The sequence below is a fragment of the Sphaerodactylus townsendi genome, linkage group LG03 (assembly GCF_021028975.2).
Source record: "Sphaerodactylus townsendi isolate TG3544 linkage group LG03, MPM_Stown_v2.3, whole genome shotgun sequence".
NCBI lineage: Eukaryota > Metazoa > Chordata > Lepidosauria > Squamata > Sphaerodactylidae > Sphaerodactylus > Sphaerodactylus townsendi.
The window spans coordinates 158499030-158525990 of record NC_059427.1 but is presented as its reverse complement, the minus strand read 5'-3'; the positions used below and the strand labels follow the sequence as shown (position 1 = coordinate 158525990).

Here is a 26961-nt window from a genome sequence, read left to right as displayed (position 1 = left end):
ACTATCTAGGTTTAGGTAACACTACCTAAACTAAACACACACACAGTTTACAACTTTAATGAGGGTCAAATGGATTATAGAAGGATACCTCACCTTGCATCATAGTCCAAGAAGATCCCAATTATACTGGGCTTCACTCTGAGAACCAGCTCTGTAAACAACCCAGCAAGACCAAATGGTTGCCTCATGAATGACCCAATACACAAGACAAAAGATCTCTAAGTAAATTGAAAGGAATATATACACTTTCTTCACAGCAGTGAATTCTGTCTCCAATGGTATACATGTTGTGAAGCACGGCACACCTATGCCCATACAAAGACACACACTTTTTGTCTTCCAGTGTTCTGACTCAGCCTGTTCCAAAGTCAATTTCTAGTGAGCTATTACAGTGTTCTGCTCTCCCCCTGTTCCAAGGTCAGTTTCTAGTGAGCTATTACAGTATCACACACAGTGCCCTGGATGTTTATGCATTGGGCATGCCAAAAGGGAAGCTGTAAAGATATGCTAAAAGTTGGGTAGCTAAGCAAGCAGATCCACAGTTCTGAGATGGTGACTCTGATTACCTAGAGCTCTGATTCATGCTCCAAGATCAGAACCTTAAAAAAAAGCTGTCCACAAGTTAAAACGTAATAACTTTAACCTTTATTTAGTTTTTTAAACATTAACACACAAAACAGATTTAATAATTTACTGTATAATATCAGGGAGTGCAATTGATACGCTGTACACATTTCCAAAAAGGCAGCTGGGTTAAAAACTCTCCCTCAATGAAAGGGTAACATACACCTTCCATGGAAGACATAGCAAGACAGAAATGGATGAGAGATACCAGTTTGCAGAAGCAAAATTTATCTTCTCTCCAGCAGCTATTTGCATTTTTTAAAGGCGGTTCTAAAACCCCAAAGCCCTCATAAAACCAGTTATGGTGCTCTTTCCATGTTTCCTACTGCAGAGAGACTGGCAAGCCGTAGGCTACAGGGGCAGCTCCAATCATGTACTTGAGTTTGGGAGCTTGGCGGGACTGTATGACATACTGGAGCAGAGGAGCTCCAGACCCTGCCTTGAGCCAATTCTTCAGAAGCGCCGCCATGTAGCGATCAATGTCTCGGTCAGTCACATCCCAGAGGTTTCCCAGAGCTAGGGGACTGGAAGATAAGGTTGGGGGAAGAGACACAAAGTTAATCACCAAAAAGTCACTTTTAAAAAAGCAGTCCTAGATGCAGTAGCGGATGTTCCAACATGGCATGAAGTTTCATGAATCTGGTTTGTCTGGAGAGAATACATTATATTTCTGCAACCTTGCTCCCCTTTTGCTTGGGGTTTTTTGCTTGGTTTCAATCGGGAAGTAATTGACTTTTTGCCTAGCCTTGTTTTAGCAGCTAAACAAAATTCTCACCAAAAGTCCATGTCTGTGCCTGCTCTGAGCCAAGGAGAAACATCTTCATGTTTTCAGAATCACAAAGATCACACTAAAAGCCATCAATCCCCTCTTCCCATCACTAAGCAAGCTATGAGCAGATGTACGACAGAAAGGTGCTAGTGAAGGTAAATGGCTCGATCGGGAGTTCCTAACCATTCTGAGTTTGCAGGCACATCTGAAGCACTCACAGAGCATGGTGGAGAAAACAACAAAATGGCTGCCACAGGAGGTGGAGCCAGCCACAAAATAACTGCCACAGCTTAACTTCAGTAACAGGGCAGATCCTTGTGCTGTGGTGGTAGTTGCTGCTAAAGCATTATTTTGAAAAGTCTGTACAGCCAATCAAATCTCCAATATAGAGTCAAAAGCCTTACTGGCAAAAGGTCCTACCTGGCCCCGCCCACTTGAGGGCATCAGAAAAGGTGCCAGCAGGTGCCATGGCACCCAAAGGCACCATGGAATCCTTGGTGACTCCTGGGTTAGATGAATTTATACCAGCTAATCAAGCTGTGGCTACGTACTGGTTGGTAGCTGATTCTAGCCAAGAATTCCTAGATAAGTCACCAACCAAGCTTGAGCAAACTCATCTAGTTTGGGTTTTGTATGCCTTTATGTGTATGCCATCGCTCAGCTGAAAGTGGTGCAGACACAATATAATGAAAGCAAAATACTTTTTGACCATCTTGAATCAAGGCAATGAAGACACGTGATGAATTCTTAATCTAAAAACAGATGGCCTGGGCAGGTGTCCCAAAAGGAGAAAAAGCAAAATGGGTTAGGGTAACGAAGAAGTTTAAAAAAGAAATTAAACAGCCAAGTATAATAGTGATAATGAACAGTTGTGTCTTTCTTGGGTTCTCTTTGGTCTTCTTGCCCAGTAGATGCCATTAATTACAACGTTTGGTCCTTCTTTTCCCTAGATCAGAGCATCCCCAAACTCTTTCGATATTCAAGGAAGAGTTTTAGCTGTGCTTGAAAACTGAGGCACAAGTCTTATACTTAAAAAGGATACAGGTAGGGTATTTTTTGAACTGGTCTAAGAACTCAGGATAGACATCCTCCTCACAACAAGACAGGAATTCCAGATTTGAAGGATTCAGCCCTCTTCCTTGCTTGGCCTGGGACTTCGTCTAGGCAATGGGGATTCTCCTGGGATTCCCCCCGTTCTATCAGCACATCCGTAATCCCTTCTTTAGGGTACTCTCTGCACGTGCACTGATGGATAAGATGTATCAGTGCTGCACGGGATCTCCCTGATCTAAACAAGTCAGGTGAATGGATACATCCCACATCAGGGAGCTCAGTTTCTCAAGAGGCTTCAGACCCTCTTGCGGCTCACCAGATAAGGAAACCCCCCACCCCTAGGCACCAGGGGCAACGAATCATGCTGATCCCAAGTCCTAGAGAGACAGCCAACAGAGGTCATCACAGCTCACTCACCACCCTGCCAGGATGAACTTGAGGATGATGCCCGTTCCTTCCAGGTTGCCCTGCAATGCCAGAGCAGCGCTACTGCAGCCAAAGAGCAGAGCCACAGCCCTGCAGTCCATCTTCAAAATGGAGTCTATGAAACGGGCACCTGCACCGTGCCCAGCATAGCTATACAGAAGGAAAAGGTTGTGATTAAGGGTGTGCATTTGGCAAAGCTGAACCACCCCCTAAAAAGTGGGTCCCAAATAATGCTGATTTTTTTCCCTGGTATTTTTCAAGCTGCTTCAACTTCATTCCATTTTTTTTAAAAGACTGGAAAGAATCTCCTGTCCCCCTCCCTCTGGATGGCTGAGTCTCAGATGTAGCAGGTGGTACAGTGCTGAGTGGGGGCCTCAGTCCTGCCAGGCTCAGCATTCAGCTCTGCAGCAATGCCTCTGAAATTTCTGCACTAGCTGCTGCCTCAGAGAGCACTTTCGCACATAAGAACATAAGAAAGAGCCTGCTGGATCAGACCAGAGTCCATCTAGTCCAGCACTCTGCTACTCGCAGTGGCCCACCCGGTGCCTTTGGGAGCTCACATGCAGGAGGTGAAAGCAATGGCCTTCTGCTGCTGCTGTTCCCAAACACCTGGTCTGATAAGGCATTTGCAACCTCAGATCAAAGAGGATCAAGATTGGTAGCCAGAGATCGACTTCTCCTCCGTAAATCTGTCCATACCCCTTTTAAAGCAGAATAATGCACTTTCAATGCACTTTGCAGCTGGATTTTGCTGTGCGAAATAGCAAAATCCACTTGCAAACAATTGTGAAAGTCCATTGAAAGTAGCATTATTCTGCACGTGCGAAAGTGTCCTGAGACTCACGAGCTAGTGGAAACATTTAGCTAATGCCCCAACCTGACCCCAACTACACCAGTCCCATCTGCCTCCTGCACCGCTTGCCTCCTACGTGTGTACTCACATGTAGAGATCCCGCTCCTCGAGAGCCGACGGCACTTGGTCTGTAGCTGGGGCTTCGCCCACCACCCCTGTCCAGCCAGGCTCACTGTGAGGCAACAGAATCGGAAAGCAAGCTGAGCTGTGCTTTGTGCAATTGAGCCAACTGGACAAGCTCCCATATGTGAAAGGGACATTGACTGGCAGGCTGCATAGGCAACCAGCCTTTCTCCCAGTGCTCAGGGATGCATGAGGGGTTTGACGTGAGTGATGTGCACCTAGCACCCAAGCGTGCCAATACACCTACCTCTGAAACCAATCTCTGAACATCTTCTCCGTTCCCGAAAGGTTCCTCTGCGGGTTTAAGACATAGAAGGCCCTGCCTGCATTTATCCCCTGGTTGAAGACAGATTCCTCTCGGTACTGTTAAAAAAGAGACAACAAACTGCAATATGGAAGCGAGAAGGAGAAAGCATGGAATTGGTGCGGCACGTAGAACTAAGCATGTGAAGGCCTGCATCTCCCCACAAACCTCCAACTTTAGAGCTTCACATAGAAAAGGGGGGATTTCTAGTTTGAAGTGATCCTTTCCCCATGACTAGTAGAAGCCTACATTAATCCAGCCAAACCAGTAAGCTGGCTTTCACAGATCACAGAACTCAGCTTTTCTTAGTGTGATCTTGTGCAGTTACTCCAGGCAGTGGGCTTAGATTGGAGCAATTATGCGTAGGATTGCATTTGTAGCGTTAGTTTGCCTTCTCACGCCATACACAGCTCCACATTTTGACAGTCCTGCAGTAAATCCACTGCCTTGCACAGTGGCTCACTTAGAATCACACTTCCTAGAAAGTATATATTTACCTTGTATTACATATATGTGAACAGTGGGTCAATTAAACCAAAAGATACAAACAGTGCATATCTCTAGAATTATTGTTAGTAGTTTTCAGTGTCTTAATTCCAGGCACCCTTGACCCTGCCCATGTTGATAACGACATGAGCGAGGTCAAGGGCGCCCAAAGACAATGACATGGGCGAGGTCAAGGGCAAGTTGCCCAAAGACAACTTCCTGGTCACATGGGGGCGGAGCCATCTTCCTGGCCATGTGGGGGGGGGAATTTTGCACCCCCATGTGACCAGATGGCATATGCCCGGGGACATGGGGTATCCCATGTCACCGGGCAGATACGCCTCTGGTTTTCTGTAAGACAGAGAGCATTAAGACCAAGAGAGTGCCACAAGTCTGTGATTTAGTGGTAAAACTTGATAATGCAGAAGGTCCCATGTTAAATACCTAGTATCTTCATTAGAAGAATCCCTGATCCCATCACTGGGGAAAGATCTCTCTGCCAGAATATACAGAAAGTAGCTTCATAAACACAGTCTCATTCACCAGGCCCAATCTCTTCCCTCAACCCAATCAGCCTATACAACCAACCAAACATACAAAGCAAGTACACTGAAATAGTTCTTATTTGAGCATGTTTAGATGTCTCAAGCAAGCAAGACAAGCCTCATGCTCCCAGGAAGCAAGGTAGTTCAATGCCATCACCAACCCCACTGTAGGGGCTCTTTCAAATACAACCTGCCTCCTAACCCTGCTAGTAAGAATTCAGGATTCCCCTGATAGTATCTCCAACAACAGTAAAAAAGGCACACCTAGCATCTTTTTCTTGCAAAAGGATGCTGCCTAGCTGTGATGTTATAAATGCAGTTTTGCTATGCAACTTGTCCTTAGAATCAGGAAATGGATGTCTGGCCCATCTCTTAACTGGGCAAGTCATTCTTTACCTTTTTCGTAAGCAAATAGCTGAGCAGGAAACGCAGAGAAGGTAATCGAGTCACTGTCCGGGATTTCAGACATGGTACGTTTTCCCAGGGGAGTTTCTGCAGGTGCTGGAAAAGAGAACTGAAGAGTTAAGCCCCACACCTCTAGATAGCTAAGCCGATGAAACAGTTTGAGAGGCAAAGCAAAGTGGGCAAACAAAAACAGGGCTTTTCCAGTGCTGGCACCTTTCGGTGGAATGCCCTTCCCTTTTGAAGCCAGCCTGGTGCCTACATTATGCCCCAGATCAAAAGTTCCTGTGCACCCAGATTTTTAAACAAGGGGTTGATCTTATTTAAATTGCTTTATAATCTAGTTCTACCCTGAGAAGTGTTCATGAGTCTTATTTCAGGCTGCTGGATGTTTTGTGTACTGGTCAGGCTTGTTATTTTTTTTTAAAACCACATTTTTGTAACATTACAGGTTCTCTGAGGAGACAGCTTATACATTTTCTAAATAAAAATAAATGTCAGCAGCGGTTTATTTGAGCTGGCGTGGGCAGGGGAGACCAGAGCCCTTTCCAATCCAGTCCCTTCCTTCTCTCCTCCCCACTACTGCCAAGATGAAGCAAAATGGCAGGCTGCATCAAGGCAAGTTACCTCAGAAGTTACCTCAGAGAAGCCATCAGCTACATTCCAGAGCACTGACTGCGGGTGGCAGCCCCAAGACCATGAGTAGCGTATAAAGTGCCACTTCTCACATGGCAAGCTTTCCTCCAGTAGGATACAAAATATTCAGCATTACAGGCCGGACACATCAGTTGCCCACCTCTGATGAAAACAAAAGCAGCCAAGGAATTTACCCACTTTATCCAGGATGAGGACCAAGTGGCCACTTGATGCCTGGCAAGTACGGGGTCCCACTTTGTCTACTGCCTCCTGAAGAAGATTCTGAGCTCTCTCGGGCACAGCTGGGCTGAGCCCCAACGCCAAACGCTGTATGTCTTCTGGGGCCAGGAGATGCGAGCTGGTAAGCATAACCTGTGGGAACAGGACTGAAGTTCAATGCATGCCATTTCTGGGCCCAAGACCACTATGCAATATTTGAACACGAGGGGGGGGGGGGGATTGAGAAGTTTGCCGTAGGATGTTTCCGTTTAGGAGGAATACGTGGCAGGAGTGCGAAAGGTTTTCAAATCACGGACTGTGCAGAGGGGGAAAGAGACAAATTCTCCCTCAATGTTAAGAATTCCAGGATCACCCAGTAAAATCTGGATCTCTCAGGAGGGTCAGGATGGAGACGAAAAGTCACTTCACACTGTGCACAACCGACACAAGCAGTTTGCTGCCACTATACGTAGCAATGTCTCAAAAATACACAAAGGAGGTAGACAAAAGGTACTTGTGACAGATTAATCAAGCCTCCATGGGCAGTGGTAGCACTCCCGAAAAATAAATGATGTAGAAAGGAGGAATGACCTCCATGCTGTGATCATGGCTTTCTGGATAACCGGCTGGGATCTGTTCAAAACAAAGGTTGGACAACAGGGACCTGTTCAGCTCCTCACCTTAAGCAGTGCCAGATCCACCTCACAGCCACATTCCCTGAGTTGCTTTTGAAGGCTAGAAGCTTCCTGTGCCAAACCTTGGCCCTCGCAACCTGGCAGCAGGGCACCCCTCCAGCAGCCCAGCAGCCTCTCCAAAGACTCTATCAAGACCTGTGGAACAGGAGAAGAAAAGAACACCTCTGAGGGACGGCCGGATTACCCAGCTGTCAGTGACAACCAAGGGAATTTAAAAACGGAGAAAAAATGGTGGCATTTCTCAAGCTACCTTTTCCACCTAAACACTGGTCTCCTACCTCGCAGTTAGAAGGCTAAAACAGAAAGAACAGACATAGGCCACACTGAGCTGCTTGGAGGAAGGATGGGATAAAAACATAATTTGTTAAGCCTTGTTCCAGTTTCACCTCATCTTAAGATACTGACAGAACACTTCGACTGAAGTTCAGATGGTTAGCTATCAGAAAGCATCGCAAACCCCAAAACCTATCGAAATAGGCTGAAAATAACATTGTTCCAATCCACAAGCGTTCCAGAAAAGAAATCTCTTCAGCAGTGACTGGAGCCTGGGAGGAACACCAAAGCAACATCTGTACCTGAACTCTGGGCCTTGCTGAGACCGAGGTGGAGCACAGTGGCGAACCTATGGCACGGGTGCCAGAGGTGGCACTCAGAGCCCTTTCTGTGGGCACACGTGCACAGAGTTTGTCATGTGGAGGGGAGGAAAATCACACACACACCCCACACACACATATCTAGGCTGGCCTGGGCATGATCCTTTACCTGGAAGTAAGTTCAGTTGCTGGCAATGGGGCTTGCTTCTGATTAAACCCTCCTAGGGTCGTGATTCACCCATTCAAAGCGTTGCCCGGTTACTTCACCAAGCTTACTCCCGAGTAACACATGCCTCAGAGCCAACTGTTTTTTCTAAACTAAAACCTCAGTATTCAGGTTAAATTGCCGTGTTGGCATTTTGCGATAAATAAGTGGGTTTTGGGTTGACATTTGGGCACTCGGTCTCGAAAAGGTTCGCCATCACTGATATAGAGCGTGGGGCCCGGCACGGGAAAGCCCAAATTCAAACCCCCACTCACCACAAAAACTCAGTGAGTGGCCTAAAAGGGCCAGTCATTCTCTCAGCTTAATCTACTCACTGAGTTGTGTGTGCGCCATCAAGTCTCAACTGACTTATGATGCCCCTATAGGGCCATCAAGGCAAGAGACATTTTGAGGTGGTTTGCCATTGCCTGCATCCTGGGCTGAGGGAGTTCTGAGAGAACTATGCCTGGGCCAAGATCATGCAGCAGGCTTCATGTGGAAGAGTGGGGAATCGAATCTGGTTCTCCAGAATAGAGTCTGCTGCTCTTAACCACTGCACCACCCTGGATCTCCTACCTCACAGTTAGAAAGATAAAACAGGACACTGAGCTGCTTGGAGAGTGGGATAAAAACATCATTTGTTACGCCTTCTTCCGGTTTCAACTAAGACTAAAACTGCCGCCACTCAATGTGCCAGCACATGAAGCAAACATCCCTGTAAGTTGGGGAAAGGGCGAAAGGAGCGGGCCAAAAGTTCTGCCCCTTGAAATTGCAAAGCCTTTCCTCTGCAACCTCATCCTGCCCTCTCACAAAACGGTCTAGACTCACAATCAGCTTCACACCTCTCATCCCTATAAGAACAGGAAGCCGGAACACTTTGGAAACATTACTTCCCACACTTCACCCCTCGGACAGCAATGTGTCAGGACTCCCAACCTTCATTCTCTTGTCCAGCGCAGTCCGGCCAAGCCACCAATCCTCTTTTTCTGTGAGGTTGGAAACCACTTTCTGTTCCTGCAGGATGGCATCAAATTCGCTGAGCACCATACTCAAGGAGACCTAGGAAACAAAGACGGCATCATGGGACAACAACATCTTGCAGTGTGCTCAGGGTGCTGGAACTGTGGAGGGGGTTTGTGTTTCTCCGCCTCTTACTTTGCAGTGCACTGTCTGTATCTGGACGGTCACCGGCACAGCATCTTTCTCCAGCCGCGTCAGCAAGAGGATGTCCCCAGTGGTTCCTGGCTTGATGCTCACCAGGGTCAGCACACACACTGTTATGCCTACAAGAGAGACAGCAGGGCAGCTTACACACTCACAGAGACAGAGCAGACATGCACATGCTTGTCTAGATTTAAGAAACTCATGACAGTTAAAGAAACAGACACTAGAATGATGTAATGCCTACAGAACTTGAGTTGGATCTAACAGAGAAAATAGGAAGCAAGGACCCTGGGCAACTTTACTCTAGACTGCCTTGTCCCTCTGAGAAGAACTGAGGGGACTGTCACATCCTAACCCCAGTTAATACACAACAGAACATGCCCAGTAAGACAGCTTGTAGAAAACCTAGGCAAAGTAAAAATACGCTGATCTACCAAATGGCTTAATATGCAACCCACATCAACTCAGATGACACAATTTGTGTTCAGTACTCTTGACCTTCTGGTGCATTAATGTATCAGGTTCACCTTCCTATTACACCAAACAGACTCAAGTGTCCCTTTCGTTTCTGTGGTTTTCCCTGCCATGACAGCAGTTACCCCATTAAGGTCACAGGGAGAGACCCTCTTGACTGTCCCGTCAACCAAGGTTTGTCTGGCCTTTTTGGTGGCAGCCCCTCAAATATGAAACAACTTCTCCAGCCAGGTCAGCCTGGTCCCCTCACTCTTGAACTTCGGGAGGCAGTTGAAGTTGGTTTCATTTAGGACCACATTCGACTAATTTCATTTTTTTTATTTATTGCCAGTCTAAAATGAGTTATTTTAAATTGCGGTCTTCTGTGTACTTTTGAATAATTGTTTTATTTACACTGTAAATCTGGATCTTAGTCCCTCAAGGCAAAAAGACAGTTAATGAATGATTAAAAAAAAGAAAAAGAGTTTGGATTTATATCCCCCGCTTTCTCTCCTATAAGGAGACTCAAAGGAGCTTATAATCTCTTTTCCCTCCACACCACAACAAACACCCTGTGAGGTGGGTGGGGCTGAGAGAGCTCCGAAGAACTGCGACTAGTCCAAGGTCACCCAGCTGGCATGTGTTGGAGTGCACAAGCTAATCTGGTTCACCAGATAAGCCTCCACACTCAAGTGGCAGAGCAGGGAATCAAACCCGGTTTTCCAGATTAGAGTGCACCTGCTCTAACCACTATATCACACTGGCTCTCATAAATAGATTCCCCTAGAGGGGACACCAGACAGCCAGAGCTGGTTGTTTTGCTTTCAGAAATGAGTGCCGCCCATCTGTAATGAAGCCCACCGCTCCCCCTTCCTGCATCAAAACCAATCCAATACCAGTGGGGATCTGCTGCAGCTGTTTTCTGAAGCCTTCTGTCTCCAGTTTAGTGGGACTGGGACAGCTGAAGGCAAAGAGATCCTGCAGCTCTTTAAGGGACCGGAGTAGAGGGTCAGCACTCCCTGCCTGCAGGCTCAGCATCTCCAGCTGCCTTGATGCGCTGGCCACGGAGGACTTCTTCATTTTGCTGAGGATAAAACAAACAACAAAGGTTATTTCACGTGGTGGTTTTCAGAGGGAAGCACGAACCATCAGACAGCATCAAATGAGGCCGGAAGTCAGTTCATTTCAAATGCAGAAGACTTCACGTTCTGGCAGCAATAGCAATCGAAACCTCTGCTACACCAGATTGATGAGATTGATGAGATTGATGAGGTAGCCTCCAGTTTTTACCAGCAAAGATCATAAACATGTTTTGACTTCAGAATAGAGGAAATAAAATGGGTGTTTATACTAGAGAGATCCCGGCAGGCACAAGTGTACTGAAACAGCTTTGCAAGCTCATTGGAGTTTCTCTTCAAATGCCGCTCTTAATACCACTCCTGTTTCAAAAATATCAAAGCGTGTGCCAGGCACACAGCTTGGTGCAGTGACAAATAAAGTAAAGACTCTGGAGAGCTCTGGGTACTTAACAAGAGGCTCACCACATATCTGCATGGGATAGGCTCTGTCTTTGCTTTCTTATTAGCTCCATTAAGGACAGATAGTTCTGCTTCACTGAAGAACAGTTTAGATTCCCCACCCCCCTTTCTCTCCTGTAAGGAGACTCAAAAGGGCTGACAATCTCCTTTCCCTTCCACCCCCGCCAACACTCTGTGAGGTGGGTGGAGCTGAGAGAGCTCCAAAGAACTGTGACTAGCCCAAGGTCACCCAGCTGGCATGTTTTGGAGTGCACAAGCTAATCTAGTTCCCCAGATAAGCCTCCACAGATCAAGTGGCAGAACGGGGAATATAACCCAGTTCTCCAGATTAGAGTGCACCTGCTCTTAACCACTACGCCACTGCTGCACTGAGTGTGACTAGAAGTGACAGATCAGGAGTCATTGACCAGTCTTCCCCTAAAGCACAAAAGCAGCTACAAGGCTCTTCATGAGTCTACTCATGAGTCCCCTTTCTATTCAAGAGGCTTGCCCAGATCAGTGACTCATGCAGGAATGCAAGACAAGCTCTGCCGTGGAAAGGTCACTCTTTACTTGCACACCTACTACAAATAAGCCTTTTCAGAACAGAGTGAGAGCTGAAATTCTGAATGTGGAGGATCCTCTGAATGTGGAGGAATGTGCCTCACTCTCCTAGGCCAGAGCGTTTGGTTCCCAGAAGGCCATCAGCAAGTTTGCCGACTAGTTCTCAGAGGCACTCTGGGAGCCAGTTGATATTTCTATGAGCTCCCAGTTTGAAAAAAAAGGGCGGGAAACCGATTTCACCCACTTCACTTGAAGCAGAGAGTCCCCAACCCTGTTCTCAGGAAACTGAGGTGGTTCTGTTTTCATATTAGCTGAATGAGCCCAGAAAGAGCTCACCCTCTATCCCAGGGGTGTCCAACTCTGGCGCTTCAGATGTTCATAGACTACAATTTCCATCAGCCTCTGCTGGCATGGCCAATTGGTCACGCCAGTAGGGGTCGATGGGAATTGTAGTCCATGAGCATCTGAAGCCCCAGAATTGGACACTACTGCTCTACCTTATGAAGGATTCTCCTCAGTTTGAGAAATGCTGCCTTAAGAGACAGATTTTTCTCCTGGATCTCCCACACACACACACACACCCGGGTCCCTTCTGACCAGCTTCCATTGTTTCGGTTCCTTCTCACCATCAAAAGTTGTTAGATTGGTCTGAAACACATCCTCGCACAGGTGTTGCAAAGAGATTCCAACAGCTGTTCATGTTTCTATGAGTTTCCCAACATCACAGCAGATTATGCAGCTTTGGCCCCAAGTTAGCCAAGGGTGATCTGGAAGCAACTCAGCCATTGCTATGCCATCTTTTCTGTTTTTTTGTACACACCACACCCCCTCCCTCCTGACAGGGGCTCTTACTCAAGTCTTTTGTGAATGGTGTTCATTATCTGATGGCGAAGAGTGACAGCGACCGACTCCGAAACCAGGTAGGCAGTAGCAACGGGGTCCCGGCTCCCCAGACATAGCGCCATGAGTTGGCAAAGATGGCTGTAGAGGGCGCCTGGAGGGTTATGACTGATAGAACAGAAGGCGGCTTGCAGGATTTCATAGATTGAGTTCACAGAGAAGGAATCTGCAACAATCACAAGGGGTGTGTTTCTAAATTCAATGCAAGTTTTCAAGCAAAATTCAAACTCTGAGGCATAACATTAACTTGGATTCTGGTTTAATTCAGGACAAGAACAGATTTCAAGATCTGGTACTCCGTCTCTCCTGGAATGAGAACCGTCTGATCTAAGTGCATTTCTTCCAGGATGGCTTCCATTGGAATCTTAGATCTGGACCAGAAGGGAGATTCCTTCTCTACCGGTAAGACTAGGTTGCAAACCAGGAAATCTCACTTGCACTGTAAACACACTGGGAAGTGTTAGGCTAGCTACCATCTTTGTCTGCAATATGGGGATAATACTGACCTAGATCACACTTGGGGTAGATGCTTACTGAAACATTTTGACTGCTCAGAAATCCTGGTATTAAAAACTGAGCACTCTTATTCTTACATAGCTCCCCAGGGAAGCCCACTGGGAGTTCTGTTGCATACCTAAGCACAAAAGAACAACAGAATTCAGCATCTGGATAAGCTCGCCTTCTGTTTCATTTATTTATATGAGCTTATACGCTGCCCTTTCCCTCACAAGCTCAAGGCAGCTTCCAACATGTAAAACAAAATCATACATTAAATAGCAACTTAAAAACATAGAAGGCAGCTATAACATCTAAAGGTATATTAAAAATTCCATAACACAGTAAACATCCCAGCCAGTTAAAACAGGACAACAAGAAGGTGGAGTAAAGATGAGAAATGGGAAAAAGGCAAGTTTCTAGTTTTTAGAAGAAGAGTTTGGATTTATATCCCCACTTTCTCTCCTGCAAGGAGACTCAAAGGGGCTGACAATCTCCTTTCCCTCCCGCCCCCCACAACAAATACCCTGTGAGGAGGGTGGGGCTGAGAGAGCTCCAAAGAGCTGTGACTAGCCCAAGGTCACCCAGCTGGCGTGTGTTGGAGCGCACAGGCTAATCTAGTTCCCCAGATAAGCCTCCACAGCTCAAGCAGCAGAGCAGGGAATCAAATCTGGTTCCTCCAAATTAGAGTGCACCTGTTCTTAACCACTACGCCACTGCTGCTTCTGTGCAAAAGCAACTTTGACCTGTGCAAAAGCCAGTTGAACACTGCTCAAGTTCAGGGAGTGGGGAGAACTCCCGTGCAGGCCTTCCCCACAAGAGCAAATGTGTATGCAATTTTTTGGGGTGAGGGTGGAGGAGTGGGAATAAGAGCAAGAAGTTCTGTTTCTTACTATCAGCTACTTCTAGGGAAGAGGCAAGAATGTGCAAATCAAGTGGATCTGTGGGGCTTCTCTTCTCTGAACCTTGGAAAGTCTCCCGCAGATCAGCACTGGCATTGTGCCAGACAGCCTCTTGATCCTGTTCTGGTTCAGGAACAGGTTGCTTTTTGCGTCCTGTGGAGACAAGGAGGGAAAATCATCCTGTCAAACATACCCTCTCCAAATATCCTCTTCAGTGCCAATGCCAAGGGCTACAACAACAGGCATAGGATATTCCTGAGATGCCTCACGAAACCTCACTGGTAAGATATTGTAGCGCAACTTTGCACAGGTTCCGTAACCTGTGTGGAAGCAGGCTGTCATCAACAAAAGGTTATGCTACAAGAAATCATTTTGTTCTTTAAGAAGGTGGCACCAAGCTATTTTTTGCTGCAGTGCCCTTCATAAGACAAGGCCTGATCACTGAGATCGTGGCTTTTGTTTTTAAAGACTTCTTATGTTTGCAGAGTAATAATGTTTTAAGTTGAGGCTTCTTTTACCATGAATTGCTATATTTATGTACAATTTGAATCTGTCTTTGTTTTCTTTTTGCTGGCCTTGTGGCCGTAGGAATCTAAACAATTCAATTATGTTTGCAGAGGTCAGTTTTGAAAGCGTATGGACAACACTATTCATGATCAGAGAACATGCAAAACAGGTATTATACATAATTTTCATATAAACCGTACACACAACCTCATCTATAATTTTCAATGGACAGATCACAAATGGAAGTGGGACCCTTACAGAAACCCCCCAAGGTAAGATTCCTCATTTGGTTCTGCCTGGGCTGGGGGCTCAGTTAAAGTGAATTGGGCTGAGTCTTCTTGGGCCTTTCTCTGTTTTAGCTTCAGTTACTGTTTCAGGAAGTTGTTCCCTTTCCCCGGCCACCTTGCTCGGCTGGCGCAGAGAGAATATCTTAAGTCTCTCCATTAATTCCCCATTTAATGCTGCCCCAAGCTTATTGGTGTGGATGAACACTGAAGCATGGCCTGCCAATCAAGTGGGGAGACAAACCAAACAAGAAAAAACACAACACAACAATAGTTCGGTGGCCCCTTGAAGAACAAGGAAATGTTATTCCGCCACAAGATTTTGACTAGAGCCTCCTTTTCAGATATAAAGATTTCCCTCAGTCATGAAGAACGTGTGTCTGTCCACAGTTGTGCCTGAAGAAGTGTGCTTATAGCTCACAAAAAGCTTATGCTAAAGTGAAATTTCTTTGAAGAACCACAAGACAGCAACACATACAGTTACCCCTATGGAAATACCAGACAGTGCAGACTCACTCCAGCATCTGGCTTAGAAAGGTCATGTTCAAGTATTTGCCGTCTCAGCTTCCTTCCCACCTCACAGAAGAACCTTCTTCACGTTTCTACCACAAAGTTTCTCCTGCTGTCCTTCCCTGTTCCCTGCTTTAAAATATCTTACATTTCAAACGTCACACATCATCTTAAATGTCTCACATCATTATGTCTCACATCATCAAATTGCTGGAAGTCTCCAGGAGACCCAAAGTTGCCCATCAACAGCTTCTTCCTTACCTGAACCTTGCAGGACCTCACAGCCAGCCCTGAAGCCCTCCTCAATGGTCCTCAGAACCTCCTTTTCCTCATCCCTTGGCTCATCTAGTGTCTCTTCCTCACAAGGAGCTTTGTTGATTTCTTCACGCAGCTTTTCCTGCCTAGCTGTTCTCCTGCTGCCCGGCCTCCCACGTCGAGGCTGCGACTTTGAAGTGTGGGGGCGATCATTTGAAGAGTTGGTGCCGCACTCCTCCATTCTAGCAAGGCTTATCGTTGACTGTTTTTTGCTGAGAGCTGCCTTTCGGCCTGTCCTGGGGGTGGAGGCTGCTGGTTCTTTGGCAGTCGGAAGCTTAGCCTCCTGCATAGCTTCTGGAGGACCTTCCAGGTCACTATCATCACTGAACACCACCTGGGAAGAGACAGAAAGTTGCTTTCCCTCCAAAGGCCCCTCAGATTTCATGGCAATTTTTAAGCCACTGATGCGCCCGGGGTCGTTTGACCCCCCCCCCCCCCCAATTCCTGTGGGCAGTACGCCCCTGGTCCTACAGCTAATTAAATTACATACACGCTACAGGGGTCAGTGCTATCAGTCACAGACCAGGAAAGGGATTTGGCCGTCTTAGTTGATAGTTCCATGGGAATGTCAACTCAATGCATGGCAGCTGTGAAAAAGGCAAACTCTATGCTGGGGATAATTAGGAAAGGAATTGAGAATAAAACTGCAAGGATTGTCATGCCCTTATATAAAGCCGTGGTGCGACCGCACTTGGAGTACTGTGTTCAGTTCTGGTCGCCACATCTCAAAAAGGATATCGAAGAGATAGAAAAAGTGCAGAGAAGGGCAACGAGGATGATTGAAGGATTGGAGTACCTTCCTTATGAGGAGAGGCTGCAGCGTTTGGGACTCTTTAGTTTGGAGAGGAGACGTCTGAGGGGGGATATGATTGAAGTCTACAAAATTATGCATGGGGTAGAAAATGTTGACAGAGAAAAATTTTTCTCTCTTTCTCACAATACTAGAACCAGGGGGCATTCATTGAAAATGCTGGGGGGAAGAATTAGGACTAATAAAAGGAAACACTTCTTCATGCAACGTGTGATTGGTGTTTGGAATATGCTGCCACAGGAGGTGGTGATGGCCACTAACCCGGATAGCTTTAAAAAGGGCTTGGACAGATTTATGGAGGAGGCTACCAATCTTGATCCTGCTTGATCTCAGATTGCAAATGCCTTAGCAGACCAGGTGCTCAGGAGCAGCAGCAGCAGCAGCAGGCCATTGCTTTCACATCCTGCATGTGAGCTCCCAAAGGCACCTGGTGGGCCACTGCGAGTAGCAGAGAGCGGGACTAGATGGACTCTGGTCTGATCCAGCAGGCTAGTTCTTATGTTTTTAAATTTATTGGATGATGACCTTTTAAGTTCCAGTATTACCAAGGAGTGTTTTTTTCCCTCATATACTGTCCAGTTTAACTTTTAGAGTCCACTGCTACACACACTGGCCATTATTAGGTATATTTAAAAGGAGACTCAACAGATTGACAGCACTGCCGGACTTGTTTAGTTTCTGCAAGACATGCAAGGCTGAATTGTTTAGGGCGGTCTTTGGAGTGTAATCCACAAACTGAGGTGTTCTGTTAGTGGAATGGTGCTAGCCACACACTAATAGTTTAATATTTCAATGCTAATATTTTATATTAGTGACCTGTTTTTATGTTGTTGTTTTTTAACTCAGTTAGTTTTAATGTTGTCGGTGACCGTGACAACCTTTGGATGAGTGTCAACTTAAAAAAAATCTAATAAATATAAATAAAGAGAAGACAGCTAGCTAAATAGAACCTCCATTTTAATGGCATATACTTCTGAAGTACCATATGCTGGGGTCAAAGCAAGCCCACCAGCTTCACACTGCGCTTAATGTTTCCCAAAAGCATGTGGTGAAAACAAGGAACTGGACTACGTGGACCCGGGTCTGCTCAAGCTAGGCAGTTGTATATTCTCTGGATACCATCCACCACCACCACCCCCGCCCTTCTCACTCAGCTTCCTGTAATATCTTCAGTTACCTTAAGACGAGACTTCGTTCTTCGGGACACTTTGGGAGCTTTTGAAAGTTTCATCTTCAACCTTGGAGAAGAAGATTCCTCAAAAATCTTAAAGGAGGTTTTGGAGGAGAGAGCTTGCTTGGCTGCCGCTGACCTGCTTGACCTGGCAACTGGAAAGGATTTCTGTGCTGGAGTACAGGGTTCTACAGGTGGCCTAGAGATAAGTGGAGCAGCCTCCGTACTGGCGTCAACCACGGCAAGTGGGTCACTGGCATGGATCGCAGGAAGTGGTTTGGTTTCTTGGATCCTCTTAGGCTTCGCTTTCTGGACAGCTTCGGGATGCCCCTTGGTGGTGTTACTGTTCAGGGCTTCTGACAGAAGAGCTTTGAGCATCTTCTCCGCAGCTGTTGGCATATTTTCTTTGTTCTCACAGAGGGAAGATGGGTACTTCCAGGCCCAGGCTCCAGAAAATATGTTTGCCGTGTCGCCCTCGTGAATGGAAGCTAGAACCGAGACAGTAGTGACAGCTTTGGTAAGAAGCAGGCTGGCCTTCTGATATTCGAGCCCCGGCAGCCGAGGCCTCTTGGAAGACAGCAGGGCTAAACCGCTCTCGAGAAGTTTCCACGTTTTTTTCTGAGGTCGGTCAGTGCTCATGTTTTGTTTTGCCAGAGATACATAAATACGGGCCACCAGATCATCCAGGAGTCCCACTGTGGACAGACTCTGGTCGACAGCCTTCCTGCTGCTGCTTTGAGACATGGATGCCACCAGGTCGCAGATGTATGAAGTCGCTGAGGCGCACCGTTTCAAACAAGTCTCGAGGAGATGCAGTCCTTCTCCCTTGTGCCCGAATGCCAGCTCCCTCTCTGCAGAGGCCAACAGCCAGCGGAGGCAAACGCTCAAGAGGACCACGTCAGAGCAGAGCAAGCAGCGGCATCCGTCTGGGTGAGTCAGGAAGCTGGGATGCTTCTTCAGCTTTGATTTCAGCATTGGCGAGTCTGTGAGAGAGTTCCCCTTCTGCATGGTAACCGTGTCAACAAACTCCAGGGAGGCCTCTCGCAGAAAAGACTGCTCCTCTTCAGATGGCATGGTGCATAGGCCTTGCTGTTTCTTGCCCTTAGGCCTACCTTTCTTTGGCTTGATTTTCATATCACCTTTCTCCTCTTTCATTTCAAACACTGGAGGGCAGAAAAGACGGGCTGGTTTAGGGTTTCATTTTTCTCCTCAACATTGACCTTAGCATTCCACAAGGCTGGGGCGAGAGCTGAAAAAGCTCTGGTCCTGGTCAAGAAAAGCCAGACAGCTTTTGGACCAGGGACCACCAGTAAACTATTGCTTCTTGGGACAGTCCCATATTAAGAGAGGCAGCCCCACAGATACCAAGGTCCCAGACTGTTTAAGGTGGGGTGGCCAACCTATGGTGCTCCAGGATTTTCATGGACTACAATTCCCATCAGCCCCTGCCAGCATGGCCAATTGACAATGCTGGTGGGGCTGATGGGAATTGTAGTCCATGAACATCTGAAGCACCAGCCCCCCCCCCCCCCCCAGCTTAAAGACTTTGAAAATTAATACCAAAATTTGAACCTGGAACCAACGCAGCTTGCAGAGACCTGGAAACCTGAAACCATACTCTGACTACCCAAGGAAACGTAGTGCATAAAGATAAAAAGTTAAGGCTCACCAGTGCCAGACTCCAGAAGAAAGAGCACCTGCTCAAGGTCACAGCGACATAGCTGCAATTCACCCCGCTCGAGCTCCAGCTCGCTCTTCAAGACCAAAAACCGAGCGCACCTGAAATGACAATACAGCAGGAGACAATGTTAGAGTGGCTCTGATCCAGGGCAGCAGTGGTCACAAGACTAGTCCATGCACTCAGACTTACAGTTTGCTCGAGGCTGATCACAAAATCAGAAAAACAGAGGCACACAATACTGCTTCCCGTCAGCCAACCCTTCAAACATTTGTTTCACACATGGCCAGCTTGGCGACCCCTCCTCAAACCAGGCCACAGCATTGTGGTTCATTAACTGTACCCCTCGTTCAGTTTACTTATCTGGCTCCACCTACGGCACAGCTTGATCAGTTGACCCTTCCCAAAAGCAAAGCATGAACCAGCATGAACCAGGGGTCTGCAACCTGCGGCTCTCCAGATGTTCATGGACTACAATTCCCATCAGCCCCTGCCAGCATGGCCAATTGAACATCTGGAGAGCCGCAGGTTGCAGACCCCTGAATTAGACTGTTGGCCCATCAAAGTAGAATTGCCTACTGGCAACAGCTTTCCATGGGCTCAAGCTGAGATCTTCCAACAATTTACAATCAGATCATTACTGGAGATGCCTGGGACCTTCTGCATGCCAAGCGGATGCTCTACCTGGAGCCACGGACCCTCCCCCAAAGTAGAATGCATACTACTAACAAAATTCCGGGGTCTATACATTCGGAAAGGTATGAGGCATGCTGGGAAACAGTTTGTTATAGAATCATAAGAGTTGGAAGAGACCACAAAGGCTATCAAGTCCAACCCGCTGCCATGTAGGAACACACAACCACACACAATAGTTTCTCCTTTCATGGTCCTATCCGTGCAAGATGGGTTTTGTCAGAAAAGCCCTTACCAGCGGAGGGACTGCAGCTTCATGGAGATTTTGAGAGCTTCCAGGCAGAAGGCCTTTGCTTCACTTACAATCTCTATCTTGCCGAGGAGGGAGACGAATGTCTCGGAACACACAAACAGATCAGCCAGAACCTGCCACTTCTGCACCAGGTTGTCACCTGAAAAGGGGCAAATTTGGGGGGGGGGGAGGGGGGAGTTATGCACTGAAGCTTAAGATGAAGACACTCCATCCCACCGAAAACTGTCCATGTTTTAAGGATGCTGGCCGTTTTGTTAAGTTCATGTAGATTATTTTTATTGGATTTATATCCTGCCCTATTCCCGCAGGGCTCAGGGCGGGTCACGATATAGAATTAATTATACACTCACTAAAATCATTACAATAAAAGTTTCAATCCAGTATTAAAACAATTAAAACAGTACAATTAAAACAATAGACAGATGCTGAATTCTGCAGCAAACACCAGATTCTGCAACTGAATATACTCCAGTCGCAGAACTGTGGATTTTTTGGTGGAATCTCCCCCTCCCCCCAATTTTCGGTCCATCTCTTTTACCAGATTGTTTGTATAAAATAGTCAACATCTTTCCTTAAAAAACCTGACCTTTCAGAGTGAACAGCTCAGAAGATCAATGTATGATAAACGCAACCAGAGGCATGTCTAGGCAAACTGGAGCCCGGGGACAAAACCTGAGTTTTCCCACCACCACCACCCCCATTATGGGCGGCCACCCTCCCCAACAGCAACCAAACAATGATTTTTGCACCAGCCCACAAAACACCTCTCACCCCCAGCAAAACATACATGGCTTTCTCCTCACCAGCTCTCTTTCCTAAGTTTGTCCTCACACCAACCCTATGAGGTAGGTTGTTAGCCTGAGAAACAGCTCCAAGCCAGTGCAAGGGGGTATTAAGCATGTAAATCTCTCACAAATCACCCCCTGCACAACATTCACCAAACAAATACCCAGCATCATCTCTCACAAAACACCTCCAGTGGAATCCACCCCCAAACAGCATCACTTTCAATGATGTTTAAACTAGGGAGCCCAGATTTTTATTTTAAATCCACCTTAAAGGGAGAATCTGGGGTCCCCAGTTAAAACAACACTGAAAGTGATGCTGTTTTGGGGTGGATTCTCCCCCACTTGAAACAGCATCACTTTCAATGTTTAAACTGGGGACCTCAGATTCTCCCTTTAAATCCATGCCGAAGGAGGTGGATTTAAAAGGAGAATCTGGGAAAATTTGAGGGGTGCCTGCTGTCAGGGGTGAAATTGTTAATCTAGCAGCACCAAAATTTCAGGGTATCTTTCAGAGACTCTTCTGATGATACGACCCAGGTTTGGTGAAGTTTGGTTCATGGGGTCCAAAGTTATGGACCCTCAAAAGTGTAGCCCCCATCTCCTATTGGCTCCCATTGGAAACAATGGGGGATGGGGGCACCCCTTTTGGGCATCCATAACTTTGGACTCCCTGACCCAAACCTCACTAAATCTAGGTGGTATCGTCAGGAGGGTCTCCTCAAAAACCCCTGAATTTTTGGTGCTGCTAGCCTAAAAACTGCGCCTCCTACAGGCTGAAAACTGAAAAAACCACTAAAAGTACAAAACACACACAAACAAACGTGAAATTTTTGCGCCCTCCACTAGGGAGCACCAGGGGACAAGGGGAACCCCCTGTCCCTAGGCAAATACGCAACTAGTGGACCATTTTTCTGCAATTTGGTAGTAGCTTTCATTTGCCACCATTATTTTTTAAAAGCAAGGAAGATCTGACAAAATGTGTCTTTAATAATAATAATAATAATAATAATAATAATAATAATAATAATAATAATAATAATAATAATAATAATAATAATTCATTCATTCATCTTAATAAACCGCTCTCCCTGAAAGGGCTCAGAGCGGTGTATAGACCATAAATATCAAAATACAAATACTTTACAGGGTCTTGGCCAATGCTATGGAAATGAGCAAGTGAAAGCAAGATTTTTACTTTTGACCTCTGTGCAGGGAAAAATTCATAGTACAGGAATTAAGAGACAGAAAACAGGTCGCATTTTACCATGATCTACAAACAGATGGTCTGGAACATCTTTAGCACATTTCTCACTGCCAATCAGCAAGAAATTAGAAATAATGCTGCGATAGAGTTTGTGGGCATCGCTCAAAGCAGTTTCAGGGGTCTTCCACCCTGGGGAGAGGGAGAGAAAATAGCAGGGTATATTAGTATCACTGCCTTCCAGCTATTTTTCTTCAAGGGAATCCTCTCCACAAGGAACCCCTGTGCCTTTATTATGGGACCATCACTTGTTACAGAAATTAGGGAACTGAGGACACACAGACAGTCCACCCAGATCACAGTGGCTATGTTTCAAGGAGCAAGCTGCACTGGTAGAAAGGAATCGCAAAGTGGATTACAAACACCTTCCCGCCCCCTCCAGACACACACAATAGGCACACTGTGAGGCAGGTGAGGCTGAGAGTTCTGAGAGAGCTGTGACTGGCCAAGGTCACCCAGCAGGCTTCACATGGAAGGATGGGGAACTGAACTCGGTTCTCCAAATGAGAGTCTGCTGCTCTTAACTACTACACCATGCTGGAGACACATCTTCAGTACAAACTTCTCTGCTGCTGCTGTTCTCTCGTCAAGAGTAAATTCCAAGCAGCATCAACAGTCTGCCAGTCTTTTTACAGGTTCACGAGACAGCTCACAACCATAAGAATATAAATTTTAAACACCCAAAGCTAAATCATTAAAGATAAATGAGCAACCACCAATATAAAGAAACCTGTAATCATACACACACACACACACTCTACTACCCTCAAATGCCTAGGCAACAGAGGACAGCTTTAGGTTGGTATTTAAAGGGCATAGCTCAAATGCTGGCAAACACCTCCTGGGAGGGAGTTCCATAAACAGGGCACCACCATCAAAAAGGCCTGCTCCCTTCTAGCCACCCATCTTATTTGGAAGGTGGAAGCCACTGGAGATGGGCTTGTCTAAAAGATCTTAATTGCCAGGCAGGCACATATCAATAAAGGTTGCCTAGGTTCATCTGTAGGGTAGGTGGAGTTTGACAACTGAGGCCTGCAGTCTAAGACCCATCTATCCAGCCAAAAGTTCCTTAGAGAAGGCATGAAATGTATCTAGAACCTGGCTTTGTTCTGTTAACACCCAGTTAGCCAAGCCACACCCAGTAGTCTGATACAGACATTAAATTGGGTCTTTTATCTTGCTTTGAGCTGCTGTGGAGGCAGAAGCCCAGTGCCGTCTACCACTGTATGCTTTTAGTTGGTTACTGAGAGGCAACGTCATTTCAAATGGATGTCTGGCTGTTGTCCTAAGCATGCATCATCCCAGGGTAAATTAAACATTTAGTATACGTACAGCTTTGTACTCACCTTGAGTGTACAGTTTTTGCCTGAGTGCCAGTGGAAGAAAAGAAGGAGGAAGGCCGAGATACAAGGCAGTCAGCTCGAGAGCGCTGGCTCGAAGCATGTACCAGAGTTTAGACGGCCTTTGCAAAGTTGGGTTTTGAAGGGTTTCTAGCAGCAGTTTGAGACCTTCTTCAATCTGCCCATGAAAAGAGGATCAGTGAAGGTAGCCGCTGAGAAAAGCAGACAGCTCTTTAATCTCTAAACCAGAGTTCTCCAGTGTGATGCCCATGGACACTATTGAATCTACCAGTACTTCCGGTGAGCTTGTAAGAAAGCGGGTGGAACTACTATAAGACAGGGCTTGTTACTGGCTATCCCTCATTGAAATGAAAGGACTTTTCACATGGACTTTCCATTTCCCGTTCAAGTAATCCTTCATCTCAGGAGAAGTGACAAGGGAAGCATTCCATTTCTCACTACCTCATGAGGCAGCCATTTTAATTGGCCACTCTTGTGGCAGCTGTTTTGGAGTGAAACTCACCATCGCCCTCTGAAAGTTCCAAATGTTCCTGCAGGTTTAGAAAGATTTGGGGACCCTTGATCTAAACCAAAATGACTAGTGTTTAGCTAATGCAGCAACCACCTACATTCTATTCCTGACCCAAGAGAGATTTTTTTCCCAGAACTTGTAAAGTGGCTATAACTCAAAAGGCATCCAATGTGAACAAATCTCGAACAAGGCATTAGGCCTCAATGCTTGGATAAATTATTCTGGTGCCCCACCTTGTTTTGTTCACAATCGACTGAGTTTGGGTAGCTTTGCCCTCACATGCTGGTGCTTCAATTGCACATGGATTGCAGAATCGAGCTGACCCCCATATAGGCTCAAGGCCCAAAGAAGTCACTAACCCAAAGGCAGAGGCGTATCTGGGGAAAATATAGCCTGGTGCAAAATCTGAGTCCCTTCCCACCCCCCATATGGGCGGCCACCCTCCCCCACCACAACCAAACGTTTTCTCACACCAGGTCTTGAAGTCAGTGTATGGACCCAGGGGGAAGGAAGACGGAGGGGGCAATTCCCCCCGCATGACTAAATGGTCGCAGCCCGGGGACATGTGACCCCACATGCCCCCCTGGGCAGTATGCCCCTGCCCAAAGGTCCACTAGAATCAAAAGCTAGGTTGGCTAGTGGATTGCATTGGACTCATCCTACAAAGCACGGAGAGAGAGTTTTCGAACCAGAACTAAAGAAGAATTAAATATTATCAGCAGACACCTATTTTGGAGCAAGTAACTGGACTAAGGAATTAGTTGCAGGATAGATCCCCCTAGCACACACCCTAGAACCCTCCAGAGGCAAAAAGAATGCACACTGTTTTCTAATCTTGTCTCTCCCATCTTCCTCTTATCAGACATACAGTAGAGTTTGTTTTTAAAGCAAAAATACTTATGAAACTAGATTCAGTGCTGTCTGATGTGCTGAAGGCTGCAGGTCACATAAGCTACCTTGCAATTTGCCACGCATAATCTGCTTCGGAGGACAGCTAGCGTTTGCTTCGTCAGTAAGGCACCGTCTTTGCTTTGGTCAACACTTCGCAAGCAAGACTCTGCTTCCTTCAAGATCATCTAGAAGAAGAACAGGACAAAAAGAACAATGTTGTGAGTTTAAAAAAACACAGGTCGTCCGTTGGGAATGTTAAGCTCAGTCTTTGGCTGACTTAAGCAATGGGAAGGTTATGGAATGTGAGATCTTTGTACCCCGTTCCCAAAACCTTTGGAGAAGGAATGGCATGAAATGGATCGAGAACTTGGCTCCTATTCTGTCAATGTAGAATGAGCCCAAACACAGCAACTTGCGCTGTAGCACAGCAGTGGTAGTTGCCTTCTATTTGACGAAGTGAGTTCAGATCCACTTTTCCATATACTGGGGGACTTGAAGAAGAGTTTGAATTTATACACCCCCCCTTTCTCTCCTGTAAGGAGACTCAAAGGGGCTTACAATCTCCTTTCCCTTCCCCCCCCCCCCCCACAACAAACACCCCGTGAGGTGGGTGGGGCTGAGAGATCTCCAAAGAACTGTGACTAGCCCAAGGTCACCCAGCTGGCATGTGTTGGAGTGCACAAGCTAATCTGATTCACCAGATAAGCCTCCACAGCTCAAGTGACAGAGTGGGGAATCAAACCCTGTTCTCCAGATTCGAGTGTACCTGCTCTTAACCACTATATCACGCTGGCTTGAACATTAAGAAAGGACCCCCAACTTGGCATGCATGCGGACTCAGTTTCAATCATAGGTTTCTCTAACCCATAGGCTTCAGACAGCAGGGCAGGGAAGGACTTTAGACCACTGCGTTCCGAGTGAACTGCACCAAGCCTAATGGACAGGTGGTATGACCTCACACAAGGCAGCAGTCCATTTATATACAGGAACGGGCAACGGTCTCTTTTTGGGAAACCTGTCAACAACCAGTCACTCTCAAAGCTCACCTCTGCATAACTGGAACACTCTAGCTGGAAGAAGAGCTTGGCGATCTGACACAATGCATTGGTCATCCCAAGAGCATCTGCAAGGGCACTGGAGAGTTCTGAGACCAGGAAGTAGCTCTCAATGGCTCGCAGCGGCTATGGAACAGGAAGCAGGGCAGTGAGGAAGGGACAGAGATGGCCAGCTTCTGTACTCCAAGGGCCCCAGGGAGAATCCAGTGCTGGTGTACTTGTGATCACACTGCCTCAAGCTAGGATCACCCAACCCAATCGCAGGCATGGAGCCGAGTTTGCACAGTCATCAGGCAACCTGGGTGAAGACTGAAGTTGCTTCTGGGAGTTCTCTGTCACTCTCTCTCCTCCCCTTTTAAACAATCTTTTTAACATCCAGGTTGAAGAAATGTTCTGGAGAACTCAAAAGCTTGCAATGTTAAGTGCCCTCTGGTTGGTCCTAATAAAAGATTTGTGTTGTAGGTGGATTTTTCTTTTGGACTGGCACGCGTCTCTCTCTCACGCACAACCAAAACTTGCCTTCCCAGAATACTGTATCCCATCCATGTGCAAAGTTTATATGAAACACGTACACACTGCTGCTTCTAAGCAAACCCACCCATACACAAATTGAGGAGAATCTACTTAAAAAAAATAACAGCTCAATTAAAGTTTGAGAAGGCTGAACAAATCTATTTAAACTGCAACACTGTTTACTGTCGAACAAGATGTTGCCAACTGCGAGGCAGGAAGCAACCGTGCACCATCTAATTTACACAGGATACTAGTCCAGCCTGCAGAGGCGGAACTGCAACAATGCCATAAATGTCGCTGAGATCCAGAAGACACTGAGGCATCCAAATATGTACTGTTATTGTTTCATACTGTTTTGTAAGGGTGTCCCCCCCCACCCCCACACACACACTGTGTGTTTGTTGTATTTTCTCTTTTGGCAAGTTTCACAA

At 46.5% G+C, this 26961-nt stretch overlaps 1 protein-coding gene across 2 annotated transcripts in view; it reads right to left on the bottom strand.

Moving 5' to 3' along the window:
* Positions 1–622: 622 nt before the first annotated feature.
* Positions 623–26961, bottom strand: part of ESPL1 (extra spindle pole bodies like 1, separase) — a 49736-nt gene continuing 23397 nt past the window's right edge. The window contains exons 12-31 of one of the 2 annotated variants that reach the window (XM_048487891.1): positions 26009–26143; positions 25028–25147; positions 23546–23717; positions 22203–22331; positions 20133–20289; positions 19196–19305; positions 17533–18689; positions 15491–15878; positions 13920–14081; positions 12484–12697; positions 10447–10634; positions 9089–9216; positions 8870–8992; positions 7121–7270; positions 6420–6593; positions 5580–5684; positions 4096–4211; positions 3814–3897; positions 2864–3022; positions 623–1148 (exon numbers count right to left, since the gene is read on the bottom strand). In XM_048487891.1, coding sequence (XP_048343848.1) covers positions 947–1148; positions 2864–3022; positions 3814–3897; positions 4096–4211; positions 5580–5684; positions 6420–6593; positions 7121–7270; positions 8870–8992; positions 9089–9216; positions 10447–10634; positions 12484–12697; positions 13920–14081; positions 15491–15878; positions 17533–18689; positions 19196–19305; positions 20133–20289; positions 22203–22331; positions 23546–23717; positions 25028–25147; positions 26009–26143 — 4173 coding nt within the window. In that variant the 3' untranslated portion in view covers positions 623–946. Of the gene's footprint in view, positions 1149–2863; positions 3023–3813; positions 3898–4095; positions 4212–5579; positions 5685–6415; positions 6594–7120; positions 7271–8869; positions 8993–9088; positions 9217–10446; positions 10635–12483; positions 12698–13919; positions 14082–15490; positions 15879–17532; positions 18690–19195; positions 19306–20132; positions 20290–22202; positions 22332–23545; positions 23718–25027; positions 25148–26008; positions 26144–26961 lie in introns of those variants that run through there. The other variant, XR_007243783.1, reaches the window with a different exon arrangement.